This window comes from Malurus melanocephalus, unplaced genomic scaffold (genome assembly GCF_030028575.1).
Source record: "Malurus melanocephalus ecotype Western Australia unplaced genomic scaffold, MMel_1.1 scaffold_96, whole genome shotgun sequence".
In the NCBI taxonomy this organism is placed as follows: Eukaryota; Metazoa; Chordata; class Aves; order Passeriformes; family Maluridae; genus Malurus; species Malurus melanocephalus.
This window is the reverse complement of record NW_026623328.1, coordinates 248,257-268,507: the sequence shown is the minus strand read 5'-3', so window position 1 is coordinate 268,507 and position 20,251 is coordinate 248,257. Positions and strand designations below refer to the sequence as shown.

The window sequence follows — 20,251 nt, the reverse complement described above, 5'->3', positions numbered from 1 at the left end:
CTACATTGCGAAACACCTGACTCTCCAAATGGAGAACTGAAAACAATAAGAGTCCACACACAGGAAAAGTAACTATTACTACTTAAAGGAAACGTGACGGCCAAACCCTGCTTAATAAACCATAAAGATCTCATTGCTTCTCAGATCATTTCCCACCTTGAACACTGCAAGGAGAGAATACTGAACGGGTTTTGTGCTAYGGACAGTAGCAACAACCTCTGCTCAGGAGAGTCCTCAAAGTTCTTCCAAGATACGAGCTCAGAACACAGACAGATATTAACAGGGAGTCAGTAGGGCTGTGGACTAGGTGCACAAAGTATTTTGAGAGCACATTCACCTGCAGCCACACAACCAGGATTTAAAGCAAACAAAATAAGCATCGTACAATGAAACATGGGCAGCAGTTGGCAGGACTGTGTCCCACTAGAAATTGTTTGCTGGGATGATTCCCAGTAGTATAAAATGAAGATGTCTCATGCTGTTGCTGTCAGTCTATGACATCAAGGAGGGTATGATAAGTACAAAAATAGGAAGAGGAAACAAGGAAGAAAAAAGAAATTAAAAAAAAATTAAAGTTAAAAAAAATTGATAGTGGAACAAATGAGAAGAAACCCTACCTTCAGATACTGGGGGTTTCTTTAGAGGTAAAAGACAAACTGGAACACAAAGATGAAAATTTCAAGCTTAGATCAAATGACTCCCACTTGCTGCACCAATAAAAAAAAAAAACTTGACCAAAAACCAGATCATCAGCCACCAACTAGTAATGATGAAGATGATGGATTTCCTGCAGGTAGATATTCTAAAATTAACAATGAAGGTGTTCTCTGCAAGTTCATTTGAGGACGAATGCTGTTAACCAAAGCAGGATTTTGTCTAGATAGTCTGTTCCATTGCAGAAAATAACTCCTATTCCTGCATTTCATAGACCGAACACAAGGCAAAGCACCTGAATGAATCTCCTCASGTAGTCTGAGTATTCCTACTACAACATTCTGTATGTAGTCAAAGAAGGGCACCAGAAAGACAGAGCCTCTTCACAGGAAATCCTACTCTGGGAGAATACAAGCTACAAGTCTTCAGCAGAAAAAGGGCTATTTGAGCCATTCTGTGATCTTCCTAGTAACTTTTGACGTGGATTATAATCCATATTGTGAAAGAGTCTAAACATCTGAAAAGGATACAAAGACCGCTGAAATCCCAAATCAAACAAGCAGTTGGATATGAATTTTAGTTTCAGAAAACGACAGACCAAGCAGAGTGGATACTCAAATTAGCATGTTAAATGATGGGCAGGTGTGTGAGCTGTATTCACTGGGAAATTAAAATGACCCTGGAGTGGCTTAGATGTTGGAAGGAAACTGCTCCATGGTTACCAGGCAACACACATGTGCTATTGTGCAGTGATTGTATAGAAAAGGTGATGGAGGACTTTTCCACTCCTCAGACTCCGCCTGTGTCCTCTGCTCGGCAGAATCTCATTATAAAGAACCATTTTTCTTTATAAAGAAAATGGATGTACTTGTTAAAAATGCAAAGAGCATTTCTTTTTCATGAACTAATTTATTCCTATCACTAAGAAGGGAATGGGGGGTGGGAAGTCCTCAAAGGCTGAAGCTTCCAAGAGCTATTTCATCTGATGCTCCTTAATAATAAAATGCTACCCTGCACCAATACAATCATCCAACACTGAATGTGCTTGGGGCCCTGCTTTCTAGACAGATTTACTTTGRAAACAGTTTTGTACCTCCACAGCAGCATAAACAGAAAATAGATACACAGTCCTTTCCTGAAGTCTTACACAGCCAAAACAATTTTCATTTTAAAGAGATGCCACATAGTAATTTCTATTAAAACCTGGCTGTTACTAAACCCCTGGCAAAAGGTAGCAATTCTCTGGGATGCATCAGTTTCACATATTCCYTCTGTACTGCACATGAAAATAACTGGCTTAATTTTATAATATATTCAGAGACACACTTGAAATGATCTGGCACCATGCAACACTACTTGATGTAATGAATAATACTTAATTTCCTTCAGGAAAATTACATAGAAATGATCATATGCATCTGATTTTATACTCAAGCAGCTACTCTTTAAAACCAGCATTTTTTGCCAKGCTTAGTCTAAGAACATCCTTCAGGTCTTTAACATTTTCTTGAATCCCTTCTGTGTTGCTGCTGCTTTCTCCTGCTACACTACACAAATTCAGATGAGAACAAAGGGTCTTTAAAGGAAAGCAAGTGAGCATGACTACACACCAGTAAAATAGGTTTGGAAACAGAAATGTAAACAATCAACAGTAATGATGCCATAACTCTTACAAACATTTCTAACATTTGGTTTCTCTTCCTTTGCTTGCTCATGGCTGGTGCTTGACTCACTCCCTGAAAAGCRTCTTTTCACCCTCTGCCCTTGGGGTAAGTGCCATCCAGAGCAGTGCCTCATGGCACTGAGACTCATGCAAGGTTTGATTGTTTATCCCACCATCATGGACAGTAGCAAATACACACCAAACTATGGGCAATGTGCACCCTCTGCTTTGTTAACCTCAAACAAACAGTGGGGATGGACACTCACCTTGGGCTTGGCTCTTGGTTTCAGCTGCTCTAACTTCTTTGCTGCAGCCTCAATTGATGCTGCAGCCCCTAAGAGCTCTGTCTCTGCAATGACTGTTGGGTCTTCCGGATCCACCCACTCTGTCCCTGAAATTAATGGAGACAGAGACAATAACTTCAGTGTCACTGTGAGCTGCCACTCAAACAGGGGGAACTGCAGCCACACCTCAAGTGACCAATACAGAATGTACACACAGAAAGCTCATTTTTAGTGCCATAATAGTATGAAAACATAAAGCAGGCAAAAAAGTATTAAGCAGGATTATTCTTTAATGAAAGTAACTCATTTAATAATTGTGTAAGCAAAGAAGCTTCAAAAAGAAATACCTTCCATATTGAGAACAAAACAGCTATCACTCAACTTGTGTTTATCAGGTCTACTAAGATGGTTCCTAACTTGACCAAGCCATAGGGTGCATTGAGGAGTCCAACAGAATGGCACAGAGAAAGGGCTAAAGAGAACACAGTCACCCCCAGCACACCTGGGGTCACCCCCAGCACATCTGGAGTCACCCCAGCACACCTGGAGTCACCCCCAGCACACCTGGAGTCACCCCCAGCACACCTGGAGTCACCCCCAGCACATCTGGAGTCACCCCCAGCACACGTGGAGTCACCCCAGCACACCTGGAGTCACCCCCAGCACACCTGGGGTCACCCCCAGCACACCTGGAGTCACCCCCAGCACATCTGGAGTCACCCCCAGCACACCTGGAGTCACCCCAGCACACCTGGAGTCACCCAGCACACCTGGAGTCAGCCCCAGCACATCTGGCAGTCCATTTTGGGGCAGTGCTCGGGGATGAAGTTAGCACTGACAGAGGAAGCACACTTTAGGCAGTGTGTGTCTAACAACGATGTACAAAAAGCCAAAGCAGTTTCTGCATCTCATCCAAAAGTCTACTTTTTTTTGTTGTTGACTTTTTGGCATTTCTCTTTCCTCAAAGAAATTTTGTAGATCCACAAAATGAATACTTGGCTGGGAGTGGTTTTAGATTTTTGGAAGCTGTCAGTGCATTATAATTTTTGATTTCCTAACGGCATTTTCTAAATTACAAGACTCAAAAGGCATCCATATTCTGAATTGAGGGAAACAATGAAACAGCCAAAAGAAGTTCATAACCTCTAAGGGCATGGTCTAAAACCATTTCTCAGCTCAAATGCTGTACAGAACAAATACATTCTATATTAAACCCTAATRCTGGTAAAGATAAGATAAACAGGGGGAAAAAAAGAAGGCAGCAAGTCTTTTATTTAGTCAATACCCACACAGTCAAACCCAAATTTGTAAAATGTAGCAGTTACTCTTCAAAAAAGGCATTTCACAAAAGCTAAAACATTTACATGTTAAATTTGTTAGGAGACAATTTTATCGTTTACYGAGAAATAAAAATCAGGAAAGAAAATTTTAAATGGTTAAAAACCATTTTACCTTCCCACAAAAAAGCTTCTAAAGTGAATAAAAACATCCTCTAAAGGAAGCAAGTAAAAAAAAGAAATAAAATCAGTTTATTTTAAAGAATATGATTAAAATGCAAAAATTGCCAGAAATTAATAATGTCTGTAAAGATGAGAATAAAAAGCTTTTTTTAAAGCACTTAGGGAGCAGAAAAAAAATCTGATACTGACTTGTCTTGTTAGCAAGCAGAAAACAAAATTTTGAAATATAAAAAGAATGTAGAAAAAGCTGATGAATTCAATAAAGCTACTTAAACAGGGAAATAGCATAATAATGTAGATGATCACTGTTCTATGGAAAAGAGTAATTATATTGACAGATATGGAGGGAAGGAGGGAAAGAAATAATGGTTCCCATATATGAAAATTCTTTATAGTTCAGATTCATTTCCAAAGATGATGTACTGATAATAGCAGGAAATAACTGAGGAGACCCTGCAGTGTTTATTTCACAGACTGTCAGATCATCATCTCTGCAATAACAAGCACACCACACTGGGTAGCTGGGAGCCACCCCATGAGGAACACCACCCCATGAGGAACACCACACCCGTATCCCAAATTCCCAACTCACCCTTCATTGCTTCTGCTGATTGGATGAGCTCTGTGACAGCACTTGCAACCCGCTTGGAGAAAGAGGCCAGCTGATGCTTTAGCTCTGGAGTTGCTTTCTGAAGAATCTAGAGAAAGAGAATGTGCATTAGTAAGCATTCCAGAATGCTGGAAGATTCCCACAGCACTCTAGGGAAAGATTTATTTTGTATAGCAATTGTCTGAGAGCTCAGTGAGAGAACTGGAACTGTCAGTGAAGCACTAGGGACAGAGACTTTCACTGCCACGTTGGATGCATGAGCAAGTGGCACTGCCTTGCACTGCTACAGGAACTGAAACACTGCTGGAAGTTCTCAATCCTAAACCTAGGGCAGAAGCAACCAAAATAGAGGCACACATGTGAGTGTCTGGGAGGAATATGCAGCTTTAGCACTCCATTCTCAGGTACTACACTCATTATGCATCAGGCTCAGAATTTCCACGTGCTTGGAGAGATGGTGATTTTCAAAAATTGATAGATTGGTTCATTCCTGTTTCTAAGAGATGGAATTACAGACCTCTGGAAGTGCCAGTTGTGTGTTYTGGAAATAATCAGCAATGGTGAACACAATGGAAATGCCAAAGGAAAACATAAACATCTCTGAACTGAATTTGTATGAATTATTAAACTGTGCTTCTTCAARTGAAAAACAGTAAGACACTCAAAAAGTGAAGTTTAATTCCTCCCCTGAACAGGAACATCTGCATTTTAATGACTGTATTGTAAACAAAAACGGTAAGTTCTGGAAATTTGTGTAAATTTCTGAGAGAAGAGTGACAGATAGAGTCACACAGATAGAGATAAAGCTTTAAGAGCAGAACAAAAGGTTGGGTCTTTAAAGTCACATCCAGTTGTGCGTTTTCTTAATGTTTTCAAAAACGCCCCCACAAGCCTCTCTAGGTGCACATTGAAAACAGACTGTATTTTTTTKCTAGAGTGTTTTCATATTGCAGTCAAATGCGTAACAACCCATTTACTTTGACAGGATAAATAAAACCAAGTTATTTTCCTAACTTTTCTTGGTGAGAACTCTGTCACATAAGGAATTCTCTCTCTGGAACTGCCATGTCAATGTATATGTGGACTGGTGATCCTTAGTCAGAAAGTTTCCACAGTAATCACAAATACATGAATTGTCAATGGCCAAACAACCTGTAACACTAACAAAATCTAACAATACAGTTACAACCAAAACTTATACACTGCATAAATTCTTATTGCGGCACAAACTGAGCACTGAGCATCTCAAGGGTCATCTTCCAAATACAAGCAAAAATGTCAAAAAAATACACAGATGTAGTCAGGACTATAACAAAGAATGTGATTTTTTTACTCCAGTAACTGTGACACTCATACTATATGTGATATCGCTGACAATGCTGGAATTGAAAAAAAATGAACAAATTTTACAACTAGGCTGCTAAAAGAACTGCATTGTTTTAAAGCCAGTTTAGAACTCTCAGCAGAGTCTCATTCCTGCAGAGTCATGGACAACAACCAAAGCTCCAGACYTGCCCTCAACTCAGCATGGGTCAACGCTGACCAGCATGGAGCATAYGGATATGCAGGACAGGTCAGTCTTAAACCTCACTAGTACGACTTACAAGGAGTTTTACAAAGATGTGCATGCYCTACAGCTAGAATTAGCGTGTTCCTGGCCCTGCCCCCAGCTAGGTGATTAATAGAATGTTCCTTTGAGCCTGCAAGTCAGTTTTGTACCACTTGCCCAAGGCAACCTCTGCACAAGTTAATATACTGGCTTAAGAAATTTTAGATATTTCATCTGACAACTATTGCATCTAAAAAGTATAATTTTCAAAGAAATATGACTGTTGGATACCCSTGTGTAGAGGAACCCATGCAAGCATCCCTAGCCTGACCACTGAGGGTATAACTGAACTTACTGACAATTGTATCACAGGGTGCCAGATGGACTAATTAGAGATTTCTAATCCCACATGATCTGCATTGCTGGAGGTTATAAATAAAATGAGATTGCAGACCTAGAGGTTCGAAACCACCAGAGTTTTCTAAGGCAGCAAACACTGGGGAAGGGGCAGGGGCTGGTGCGAGGGGACAACTTGCTCATGGCTTTAGGGTCCTGAACACAAAGAGGCTTGAGGTAAGAAAGGCATGTTGCATTTTATTGAAGGAAGAGGCCTTCTTAGGTTAATTAAGCCTCTTCGCTTAAGCAGAGAGAGGGAAATAAAATGAGCAAAAATTGAATCAAGTCTTTGTCTGTTCTGGCAYTTAGTTTGAAACACGTACTGAGAGAGTTCTAGGGGTCAAATCTGAAAAATTCCCCAGAGTACTTCTAAACTAAAAATGGATCAGACATCTAATGGTAAATCACTTACTGCAATACAGCTCTAAGAATTTCATTAGCAAGTTCCAACTTTCTTGAACTATCTTCCCTGCTAGTGGCAAGCACAACTGTGACTGCACTTTTATGTTACATATACATTTCAGCGAGTTGATGCAAATAATTACACATGCTCTGTTCTCAGCAGCAAAACTGATTTGGGTTTGCTAATCTGCAGTTAGTGGCTGCAAATTTCACTTTCAGAGACTTCAGTATGTCAGCTGAGAGTCACCTAAAAGAAATCGCTGGTCATCCATGAAGCTGATTACTGATTTAAATCTCCAGCAATTTCAATATTTCATAATTTTTAGTTCAAACACATTTTATTGCTTCCTACAAAAGCAACGGAAGAACAAACATTGTGGGATAATTAAAATATATTGTGATAATTAGGTATGGTCAAGAAAAATCAACTGACAGTAGGATTCATGAGTTKGGATTTCAGTGCACAAGTTTTATGCAGAGCTTTGGGGGGGGTCATGTCTGATGTTGGAGAATTCTTGGTGCTGGCTGGGGATTCTGGGATGGCTTTGAGTAGGWGTGGCTGCAAGAGGCATGTAACAGTGCCTTCATAAAGATGATGTAACCTCTTCAGTCTGGGGGACAGGCCTGTGCCTAATATGTCTAGAGTTTATTGTGGGCTTAAAAGAATACTGAAGCGTCTTAATTTCCATATCTWTGTCAGGGACTGATTTTAGGTTCAGATCTGTATTGCCTCCAGATCTGATCCAGAATGTAGCTCCATTTAAATATTCCTTTTGTCTCACAGTTTGAGCTGAAGTACTGAGTTTCCTTTAGCTTGCTCTTCCTAATACCAAAACTGTTCATATCCTTGTGACAAACTGATAAAAATGTGTCACTAGCAGTCACTTCAGAAAGAGGGCAGAGATTACCCTCCTTGGAAGCAGCCCAGTCTATACATGCAGATGACTCCTTACCAGGAGAACATGCTCCAGGAGTTCCAAGTATCCCAGGGTACATTCTGTTCCAAAGCGCAGGGCTCTCTCCCGAATTTCTTCACTCACATCTGGGTGATATGATGCTTGCTGAAAAGGCAAAACAACTTTAATACCCAAAACAGCTCCCACAAGAGAGCAACACATAGAGATGGGGGAAATAGAAGGGAAGAGATTTTTCAGGTGTGCAAATGACATTTGAGCTTGAGTGCCAGCCATTCCTGTTGTAAGCAAACAGTGCTGGGAGAGCAGGAGAGCTGCAGTTTTGTAAAGGCTCATTAATGGCATTAGCTTGACATTGGGATTTAACACAGCCACAGCAGTGCTGGAACCGTCTGTCTAAATACAGAGGGAAGCTGCAGCAGTGTCAGGTCTTTGTAAGGATTTCCATTAACTGTAATGTCATGCATCTGACATAAGCCTGACTAATTCAACCATTTTATTTTTAATAAAGAGTAAAAGCTGCAGACTCTTCAAGTCTGGTACTTTCTACAATAAAGTAGGGAACTTCTTMATGGAGCAGAAATACCACTTGTTGATACGTGAAAGTTCCCAAAACATATAGCATTTTCTCTCAGAGAACAGCTCCTTGCACTGCTGCAGCYTCTTATCCCCGGCTGGGATGGGGGATTATCTCCCGGCTCTCTCATTTCGGCCCYTCCTGCACTCCGCACAGCCCGAGCCGGGCTCCGCGCTCCCTCTGCAGGAGGCTCGGGCTGAGCAGAGCGCGGAACCGCCCGCTGGAGCCACTCCCTTCCCTGCTCATCCCGCCAGCACCCGGGGTGAGGGGAAGGGACATGGCATTCCAAAGCTTCAGCATACTGCAAACCAGCTGCCGAAACACCAAATAGCCACAACAGGTTTTTTTTTTAAATTTTCAAATAGAGCAAAGGGCCCCCCCCCCAGTGTTTCTTATGCATACATTGTCTCKTCTGCACTTAAATATTACTGTAATACAGAGAATTAGAGAAAGCATCTGTAGGAGAGAGTTCCTTTTATGTTTGGGATACATAGCCAAGACTGGTATCAGAGGATTTTGGGAACATTTTTAAGGTTCAGTATATATTCCATATATCTTCATACCTGTTTTCCTTCCACCACCAGCAATTGCTACAAATAGTGATACTATGCACAAGTTAATTAATTAATTACTGCATTATTTTGTACAAATACGTAACAAAAAAGAAACTGTTATCTTAGGGCCTGCTCTAGGCTTCAATACATGTAATTACAGCACTTCCACTGACTTTGAGAGTTGTCTTAGTATACCCCACAATAAGCAACCTCATTGACTTTTGAAACAGCATCTGCTTGTAAGAGCAAAATTAGTAACGAGCATGGTAAATTCATCCATAGCAGATCATGCACAGGCACCTACATCACTGCTAATTCAAATTGCTTATACTAATTGCCTTAAGGCAGCAGGCAATGAAATAGAACTTCAATTTAAATTCCTGACACTGCAKAAGTCTCAGAGCTATGTTCTGTACAATTCTACCACAGATCATATACATGTATTTTGTCTTGGTCCAAGGACATAAAAATCTGATAATTTATCAGTGCTAATTCTACAGAGTAGCTTAATATCACCAGAAACCCCTCCAGTGTTTGTCAAATATCACAAAACCCAAGTCCCATTGCATCACACAACTTTAACAGCATAGTGGGGCTATGACTGCTGGTTCCGAGCCCTAAAACCCTAAAGGAATGTGGCTTCTCATGGAAATACCATGTACAGTAATCAATTTGTAGAATTAATGGCATAAGATTTTGAAGTCTCTGAGCATAATTTGTAGAAACAGGATTTTCTAAATCAAAAGTCTGGTTCAAACAGTGTATTTAAAACCTTTGTTAAATAATACARCTATTTACTCATACATTTTGGATAATGTAAAAAAATTAGTATTCCTGGAGACTTTTATTCCTGTTTGTCTAATAAAGGCTCTTGGTCTTTAGGAAGTAGACAAGATAAAACTAGATCTTAGGCCTTGGCACTGTATTGTTAGAAGCAAGTAAAACAATTCCCAGCCCTTTTCCTTTTGTAGTGTCCTTTCTTTGTGAAAGCAATTCCTTAGCAGATAAAAAGGCTTTTCCAGTCTCCCAYACCTTCACTGTTCCATTTGCAGGAAGTTTCATCCTATCAGCCACTTATGAACCACTGAGAAACCATTAAATWAACATAAAAAAAGGAATATTCATAAATTGCTGTTCAAAAGCATGTATTGGGCTGTGTATGCATAGGAGTGTCTGTATAATGTTACTATAATCAGAACATTCTGTTCCTGAGAATTTGCTGCCGGTTTGGAAAGACAAATCAAAATCTGAAGCATGCAAAATGGTCAAGAACTGTTAGACAATAAAAAACTTGCTACAAAAGTAAATCAATATAAAAAGTTTCAAATGGTTTTGTATAAAGACAGTTCTAAATTATATTAGAACTCGCGCTTTTGCAAGAGGATAATTTTAAAAATAAACATAASCTTTCTGTTCGGTCAGCATTAGGCTAAAAATGAATCTGGGACTGACATAGGCAGTTAGGATTTGACCAAATACTGAGAATCAGACACCCCACAGAGAGCACCAGTATTTCACTGTCACCTTCCATACATGGAAAGACAAAAGTAAATAACTATGATTTATAGGCAAAGGCAGTATACTACTCCAGTTACTACTGAACATCAAAAGAAATGAGATCTTTATAATCCCATTTTGTAATAATTTATGCCTACATTTTTTTAATCATCAGAASAGAGCCAAATGGCTTAACAGTCATTTATATAGCATACAGTGTAAAAAATAGAGCACAACTATTTTTACCAAAAAAATGCAATAAAAACAGCACACATTTTTGAAAAGCACAAAAGAAATTGAGAAGACYAACAGGTTTAGTCAGGGGGGAAAGAACTACTGAAAATAGACTAGAGTGCTTTCTTTCACTGTTCTTTTCACTGTTCCTWGGAATATTGAGATTATATTTGTGACTACAGGAATATTTATATATTCTACTGCTTGCACAAATAGTTTGGCTTCTTACTGGAAACCAGGAAATTTCAGYTCAAATAAAATTAGTTTTCACAAAAAAGAAAACTGAATATTAGTGCAGGGGTTTTCTTGTGTGCATAGCACACAATATCCTTTCTGAGAGAGCAGTTCCCTCAAAATCATCTTATCCATTAACCTTCTCATATGAAAAGCAGAAAACTAAACAAAATATATAATGCTCTATGGMTTTAGAGGCACACAGACACAAAAAGAGCAGTGTTAGGCAAGGAAGGGAATTTTTACCTTACAAGCTGTTAGCATGTCAGCTACTGCTTTGCGGCTCAGATTTGCTGTAGCAATCACATCCTCCTGCCTGCATGAGTTCCCAGCTGCAACAGCTTTGGCAGTTGCCATGGTGATTCCTTTCGTCATCCGGATCGATTCTTCAGGTGATGATGTCTTTTCTGGAACCTCGCTCGACTGAAACACCTAAAAGTGAAAGCAGAAGGGAAGTCTGATACCAGTCAAGTCAAGGCAGAACAACCACGAGAAGAGACAGCAAACGGAAGCAGCCTTTGAACAGCAGGAAATTAGAAACATATTTGGAGTACTTTGATATCATTCCTGCTCATCATAACCTGGATCTGCTAAGCCTGCTCACCTACAGACACCAGAGAGAAACAATAAGCTGAGGGAAGAAGACAATAAAACAGKTTAACCCATTCATCCCATCTGCATTTAACTACCCACATGACAGCTGTTGCAGCTGTTCAGAACCTTACATAAAGGATAACAAGAATTACTGTTTCTTTCATTATATTGTTTTCTCATCCTGACTGCTGCTTAGGCTGGTCTGCTCATCTGCTCACATGAGGAGATCCTTCCCCTGCTAAGGCTGGACCTTACCAAGTGTGTGTTGATAGCACAGAACAGTAGAGACTGAGAACATCACCACTAAAATATTCAAATGTGTCTTAAAAAAGCTGAGGTGGAGCGTTGTCTCTTAGGCTATATTTAGTCTCCCTTAGAAAGCTAAAGATAYAATTTTGCAGAGTGAATCATGTGAAAATAGTTCAAATTACCTGACAGTACACACTACTCTCATGAATATTGAAATACAGGAACTGCGGGAAGATGTAGGTAACAAGAGCTGCGCAACCATATTTTGCTCACATTCTTTTCCCAGGCTTTAGTCTGTATTTGCTTGCCATGCTTTTATTGTACAGCCTGTTCTGCTTGTCATTCTTTTACTGTGCAGGGGCAATTGGGAGTGCACAGTTGATSAGGAGGTTTCTTAACTACTCACAGTGCAACCTAAGCAGGTCAGTGGTTTCAGAATGCAAATGCTGGACAAAAATGAGCTTGGTCTATCCTGTGCTCCCAATTCATCAGTTTTTCACTTCCTCCCTCCAGAAATGGAAGTKATGTTAAAAAATGAATTCTAGTCAAACATGTAAAGACATCCCTTGATGCTGCTCAGATTCAGCCCCTGGAATTCCAAATCAAGCCTGACACATTTTCTTCAGTACCTATGTGCCACACTCTGGTCTCCCATGAAAGAGATGACAACACCACAACCACACATCCATCCCTTAGCAATGCTGACAAAAGCAAGAGAAACATTTCAAACAGATACCAACCAAACTGAGGAAAAAATGATAATGCATAATCCTCCAATGAGAGACCTGAACAGGTTTGAACTCAAGAATCACAGGATGGGATGAAACAGCCAGGCCTTCATGAGGATACATGACAGTAATGTGCTAGATATCATACAGAACATGCCTGATCAGGTACCAAATCAGGRGGTTTTACCACTGCCATGCAAATTCCCAGTGACTATATACAGACATTTTAAAAGAAGATATTTTAAAATAAATTTCCTCTTTACAACAGTTTTGTTCACAAAGTGAAAACTGGATGTTTGATGGAGATAGACTGCAAGTAAAGGAAAGAAAAAAATCAGGCTTCTTCACAAACATGCAGGTATTAGTTTATGTCACTCACTACTATGCTAGTAAAAAAACAAATTATACTTTTATATCTTAAAGAGGAATGAAAAAATTGTGAGGGTCTAAGACCTAATTTAGGAGAGAATTCCACACTATCACTAATTCCTGCTCACACAGAATATCAATAGCAGGCCATGAATCACTGGTAGAATTATTTCATAATCAGGAAAAAATAGAAACAAGATTAAACTGCAGACACAGTATGGGAATGATGCAGAGGAGACACTCCCAAAGCCAGGATAAAAAAAGTGAACAACATGGGATCAGAAAAGAATTTCTGTAGTGAAAGCTTAARGTCTAAAGAAGAAGGAAGCAGTTGCTCCCAGCTTTGTATAAGGTCATACTTGCAAAAGCCACTATGGCTATTCAGTTCTGTACCGTGAGCTCCTGTTTGATGTACTCAATTGTGGCCTCAAGGGCTCTTGTCCCTCGAGTAGCTTCATCTTCCACTGCTTTAACAGTCTTCAAGAGTGATGTGACATTTGTTACCATCACCTGAAGAAGAGAGAAGTGAAGACAAGAACATGTGAATCCTCTCAGAGACAGCACGGTATGAAGCAAGGCAAACTAAGCTGCAAAGCATTGCTGCTCTAGCAGTACCTAAGAGACTTCAGGAACTCTGCTTGCTGCAGGACTAAATACAGCTCTTGTGTTGGCCATGCTATCATGATAATTACACAAAGATGTGTTTTCAGGCAATCAGAAGTTGCTGAAGTTGAAGCTCCACATGTTTATCAAATGTGATTGTACAGACACTTTCAAGTAAAATTTAAGAATGAGGTTTTACCTTGGCAGCACCTTTCAGCTGGTACATGGATGGATCATCTGCTGGTTTGCTGGCAGCTCCTTTGGTAGCACCAATGAGATCAGAAAGGGCCTTTGCAACATCCTTGATAGCATTGATCAGAACAACCTATGGAATGAGAWATAGCTGTAAGGCTCAGGCAATGAAGGGTGTCTGCAGGAGGCTGTGATTTTTAGAACACAGCTAAAAAAAAAATCTGTTTTTTCAAACATCTGCAATATGCTTACCAGCGTCCATTTCACTGAGATACAAACAACGAAAGAAACATTAGGGATAATCCACATAGAAAAGTTGCTGAGTTAATTAAAAACAAGACAGATGTAGCTGGAAAATGACAAATAACAGAGCGCAGTCCAGTGATAAGCTGGATAAGCAGCTTTAAAGACCTGCAAGCTCTCCAGAACAAAAATGGGATGAGCCAGAAGTCCAATCACAAATTAGTAAAAAGGAGCCAAATACTTTGCCAGAAGCATCCCAGCTGGTGCAATAAAAGCAGAAGTGTTATACAAAGGTCTGACTGGTTCCACTCAATTGCTTGAGCCCCTTTGACTGTATTGTAAACAGTCATATCTGAGTAAACCCAGAAAAGGCCCAGAGGAGATGAACCATTTTGTGTTGCTAAAAAGCATAAAGTCCCACAAAGTTCTACCAATTGAGAACTGTCCCTGTTTTCAGAAAACAGAGTATCAGAAAATCTTAAACCAGCTCACCTGTGTTTCAGGATCATCGGATCCCAAGCTAGCTGCTCCCARTTTTACTACCTCAGCAAGCTGAGTGATGGTGTTAGCTGATGACTGAGCTGCTTGGGCCAGTTTGTCCTGACTTGAGGCAGCTCCAGAAACCAAYAATTTTGTGTCTTCAACTAAAGCTTTTGCTGTTTTCAGGATATTTTCCCTGTAGCAAAAGAAGAGGAAGAAGGAAAGGAAGTGGAAAAGGAGAAGAGGGAAAAAAAAAGTGTTTTCCAGTGTTATGGTGACTAACAGCTACACAAAAGAGCTGATCTGAATCATCATTCCAGTGTCCATTCATAACATGCCACAGGTCAGGGTGCAAGTTAAAAMAAAAGACAACTATTAAAACAGCAGAGGAGCATCTGGGGCAAATGAGGGCAGTTTAATAAAATGAGCTCATCTTGAAAAGAAATAGGAGACCATTGTATTTGAATACTAAAAAAATCTGACCATGCTGTGGGACAACTACCAGCTTTTGAATGTCCATATCCATCAGCCTATTGTAAGGCAACTAAAGTAATAATGGCAAGGAAGGTAGAAGGAAGGATGGCAAAAGGAAAGGAGTGGTCAGGTTCTCCACCCCCATCCCACTCATATCTGTGTTCTGACATGTCAGGATAACAAATCCAAAGCAGTATCAGTGTAAAAGAAGATAATTTTTAGTATACAGTTCACAAACAAGTCAAATCCCAGGTTTCCTTTTTCTCCACTCACGCCCCTGCCTCATTCAATTTCATTCACAAGAACCTGGAAAAGCAAAAATTTATATCCATATGCCAGTCTCTTCTGCCAGTTCCACTGTTCCCCTGGGCATGCACTCTTCCATCTTTAGCAGCAACACTGACCTGTGATCTGCAAACGATTCGTTGTTCTCAGCATTGAGGGTTCCAGCAGTAGCAAACATGATGGTGGTGTCCAGATCTGCAATGATCCCAGACACAGCACTGGCTGCAGTGATACAGGCTTGTGTGCCTTTGTTCCCTGCCTGGAGGGCTGACAACACTAACGACACCTACAAACAACATAAATAACAAACAACGTTGGTCCTGTGAATCCCTACTACTCCATCAGCTTTAGCTTTACTCACAAGGCACTGTCTACCCCTGCCTAAATTTGGAATTGTCACTTCTCCTGGGATACATCATTATGGGAAAACTGGTACAGCTGAGAACCACCAACAGCGGCTGAACCAATGGTGTTTGGTGAAATCTGAAAGCAGCTGACACTGACTCTCAATGTGCATGGCCAACAACAGGAGAGACAGGCCATCGAAAAGGTTCAGCAAAGCACCCAGGCCATCTGTTTGAAGGGATGTTTCCAAGGAACAAGAAGCCTCATGGAGGCTGAAGATGCACTTCTGGGCGGTTACTTTGGGCCCGTACTAAAAGTGAAGGATGTTACTACATGAAACCAACTTCATTTCAGTAACTGTGGCCAGGGAGTGCCTCAAAAGGCACAAGAGCCATCTCACGTCATAGAATATTGTTTTGGACCAATCTCTCTCTGATAGGAGGCTGAAGTTTTATTGCAAGGCCTGAGCAAGGACTAATTGTGGGCTAATCTAGTACATGAACACTGAACACTTGAAAGGAAAGTAAGACCCTTCTAGGGCACTCTTGTACTAGAAGGCAAAGTTAAAAGACAGTTTGCTGAAACCAGTTTGACTACTTTAGTCCCAATGGAAGCTTGGTAGACAAACACCACAGGGTAACATGGAAGGCTGTTTTACCTTTTCTGTGACAGCACGAGCACATTCTATCAACTCCCTTTTGGTGTAGCTGTCTGTAGGGCAAATCTGGAGAGCTCCAGCTTTTTGCACAAGGAAGATACACCCATGGCCAAGTTCCTGCACCCGAGTCTTGATCTGGAACCCAATCTAGATGGTAAAGAAGGCACAGGAAAAAAAGGAAGAAAGAAGAAAGCAAATAAATAAATGTCATGCTAGTATATTGTGTGAATAGAAATGGAAACACAATCTCTCTGGTGACTCTTTATTACCAATATTTCACCCACCACTACAACCTCTGCAGAGATCAGACAAAAAGGACAGATGTGATTACATCGATGTAATCTATGCATGAAGCACAACCCTGTAAAAGGCTCATGAGTGAAACAGGGCAGGAGTGACCCAGAGCCTGAGAAACAGAAGGGATAAGGCATGTTGCCAACTCAGACATAATTCAAGCACACGCAACTTCACATACAAACAACACTACCTCATCCTCCAGAACTGCCCTGTCAGMGTGAGCTGTACTCAAAGAACATACAATAGGTGAAAAGCACACATTCACTGTACACTGCTGAAACTGGTCAAAAGGAATYTAAGTGACTCTCTTTGCTTGGTTTTGAACCTCACACAGTCTCCACAATCAATTGTTTCCATGGGGAGCACTGAAACGCAGAAAATCCTGCTGTTATCTCTTCTGATTTATTAATAATCCTACATCCTAAGATGTGTGGTCCCTGTTTTGAAACATTATAGTTGCAGTCCCTGCATGTATTCTGTCATTCAGGTGTGATTTGGGATTAATAAATAAGCAGGAATCACAGCCATTAGTAGAAAAAATGGAATTATTTCAACCTCAGGCACAAAGTAATGAGCAGGAATGGTAATTCAATTYAACAATATCAAGCCAAGTGCAAGCCATTGTTTTTCACATAGCTACTGAGCACTAAACACTCAAGTAGTGTATCAKAAGGATGTGTAAGAACAAAGTAAAAAATTCTTTGAGAGACTTTTATGTAGATAATCTGATACATCYGGAGAAGGTGAGACACCCTCTTAGCCCACCGTGACAAAATTTGTCAATGCTCCAATAAAAAGAGAGGGGTGAAAGAGTTGTGCAGTTGTGCTCAGAGAAGATGCAGCAACTCCCACAACAGGTTAATGCAACTCAGGCAAACATGCCATCCTCCTCATTTAGCAAGTAAGATGCTTCTCCCACACTGTATTCCAACCCTGAGCTATSGAGGATGCCCTTCAGTAAAATATACTTGTGCTCAAACCACTTGCATCMATCTTACTTTCAGGATGGAAAATTATACTTAAAATCACTTATAGGCAAGATAAAAAGATGTTTGTAACTTGTCAAAACATTGAAGATTGAAGGAAAGCCACATAATAACAAGTTAAGAGTTTTAAGAGTTTTCTTTGTATTTGCAARTTGCCTGTAAGTGAAAGCCCCAAGMGATTTAGRAGGTTCTTTTGCCATCTAGGAATTATTMATTTTTATCCCAAGTTGTTCCTTTCTGAAACCAGACAGAGGTTTTGACAAAGGGTTTCTGTTCCTTGATCAGGCAATTCTTATAGCAAGGCTTGTTGCCTTTACTGTGTTCTCCACAGTAAAAGAACACCCTTGTTAACAMCACCTTATACAGAGAATAAAGAGGTCTAAAAATGCAGACCTCCTCTGGTTCTGCCGTAGCTGCAGCCATTCGGCCCTGGAAAGCCAAATGCCCATAGTCATTTGCCATTTGCGATGCAAGTCCTCCCAGCTCCTCCGGGTTAGTAACCGACTTAGTCATCTGAAAAAAGAACACAGGCAGAGAAAAAAGAAAATTGACAGGCATGAGAATAACTTGTTAATACACCCCAGATTAGAGGCACACTCATCTGCTTGGCCACGCTGATAAAACAGAGTAATCCACTTGCCATGGAAGGGACCTGTCCTCCAGCAAGAATTCCAGAGGAAAYTCAAGCAAACATGCTTTATTAGAGTCATGGTAACCAGGCGGTTGCTGAACAMATGGAGGAATCAAAGAGCAGCAGTTAGAGCCAATACCTCACTCTTTGACACACTGGGGMTGTTGGCCATGTACTGTTATTCAGACTGGGAAGAGAAGTGGGGTTTGGGTGTCACAGCCACCTTATTTTGTCAAAGGTGAGCTAACCCCCATCAGCCTCAGTTGAGACATGGGAACACAGAAATGGAAAAAAATCTGAGCACCAATGCAAAACACATCTCAGATGAGGGAACAGGACGGAGAAGAAATAGGCAGGATGACACAGAATGTCTCAGTAGAGTGTCAGTATAAATAACTGAACCTCTCTTTTGAAAACTCCTACCTTTTAACAGAGATAGTTCTTCTGTCTCAAATTAATGTAAGTAAAAGCAATGGAGGTCCTTCCTTGGGACAAAACTAGTTTTAGACAAATTTTTACTGTTGTAGATAGCAGAATCGTGGACCTGTCTTGACTGCAAGAGCAATTGACTTTGTGAAAAATCCTGTCTGTAGCACTTATGAACAGTCGCCCTCAGCTCTCTCAACAGCAAATGAGCAACCACAGTACTGTTCCAAGGGAAAACATATTATGCCTTACTGTGAAACACAAGTCAAGAAAAATCTCAATTCAAGCGGTGTCACCTTTTTCTTTTGTTAAATCCAGGTGAGTCTCAGAAATGCAAGAAAAGGACAATGTGGGATGTCAATCTGCATTCATTCATTAAGCATTACAGGGCTCTGAAAACATTGATGTTATTTCACARGATACATGAAACAGTAAATGTGAAAGGGTATCCTGAAGTCTTTGATGAATAAAAAAGGTAGCACTTCAACCCTATTAAATGGGCCGATKAAAAAGTATTTGGTTTTCCTTTTATTTCTCCTCGAAAATGAGCCAACTAAAGAGGTTTTGTGCAGAAGACCACTCCTCCCATCTGTGATCACACCACTAAGATGCAAGAGTTGAATTGACAAAATCATTACACCTTTTGCTTCACCACCCCTAAAGAGGGAACATTATTGAAAATTTGATGATCAAGAGTRTCACAACACTGCACAAATAATTCCATTTTCCTTAAGTACACAGAGCTTGCACTCTGTTCAGGTAATTTCTTACCATTTCCTGCGCTGTTACAGCAATGGCTTTAGAATATTTCACCACAGTGGTCTGATAATCAACAAAAGTTCCTTTTGGATCTGGAGGTGTACCTTCATCYAGCTGCAACAAAGAGGGAAAAACACAGCATTAAAACATCACAATAAACAGAGTGTTTTACAGGCAATAGTAGAACTGTATTACATGTTTAATTCTATGATCTTCTCTCTCTCAAGACATGCCAAGGGAAAACAATGCACCAGGATGTAGAAAGAATCTCAGCAGATACTTTAGACCAGATTATGAGCATGGAATGTGCAGAGAATGAGCAGTGCAAAGTCTTTGAGCATGAGGTTTKCTTCTCATGCAAGGTCAAACAACCTGCTCTTCTCAGCCAATAGAGAAAGGAAGGCACAACAGTTACAAACCAAAATGTTCATGCCAGAAGATAAYGTAAAATTACTTTATGTGTTCAAGTCTTCAATCCTTAGGATAGGAAAAGCAAAATATTTGGATTGAACTCATTTACACTTTGCARCTATAAATCTCCAGTAGAATGCATTATAAAGCCTAGCAGAGCATTTCAGGCTTTGACATCATCTCCTCTGAAAGTAACTTGCTTCAAGGTTGGCCTGCTGTTTATTTAACAGACTAATATAAAGGAAGCCAAAAAAGGAAGTCACTTGACCTATGATGACAGTTAAGTGCCAGAATATTACAGAACAAAAATATTTTGTAGGAATTCTACTGACAGGTACTGTGTAAGTTGTAAACATGCACCGTGGCCCACATCAGTTTTATTTCACAATATGCAAAATCCAATAGTCTTTAGGTTCCCAGTGACAAGGTCATGACTGACCATTGCCAAAGTCAATCAGCACCAGTTCCTCCAAAGCCCTGCAATGTGGATCAG

The 20,251-nt window shown here is 40.3% G+C and overlaps 1 protein-coding gene across 5 annotated transcripts in view; it reads right to left on the bottom strand.

The window, feature by feature from the left end:
* The window catches only part of TLN2 (talin 2), a 142,393-nt gene that overhangs the window by 13,855 nt on the left and 108,287 nt on the right, over positions 1-20,251 (bottom strand). For all 5 annotated transcript variants that reach the window (XM_057368620.1, XM_057368619.1, XM_057368622.1 and 2 more), the window contains 11 exons: positions 19,360-19,461; positions 17,925-18,044; positions 16,249-16,395; positions 15,365-15,531; positions 14,499-14,682; positions 13,771-13,896; positions 13,362-13,478; positions 11,275-11,460; positions 7,972-8,079; positions 4,654-4,759; positions 2,584-2,708 (listed from right to left, as the gene is read on the bottom strand). In XM_057368620.1, coding sequence (XP_057224603.1) covers positions 2,584-2,708; positions 4,654-4,759; positions 7,972-8,079; positions 11,275-11,460; positions 13,362-13,478; positions 13,771-13,896; positions 14,499-14,682; positions 15,365-15,531; positions 16,249-16,395; positions 17,925-18,044; positions 19,360-19,461 — 1,488 coding nt within the window. The remainder of the gene's footprint in view (positions 1-2,583; positions 2,709-4,653; positions 4,760-7,971; positions 8,080-11,274; positions 11,461-13,361; positions 13,479-13,770; positions 13,897-14,498; positions 14,683-15,364; positions 15,532-16,248; positions 16,396-17,924; positions 18,045-19,359; positions 19,462-20,251) is intronic.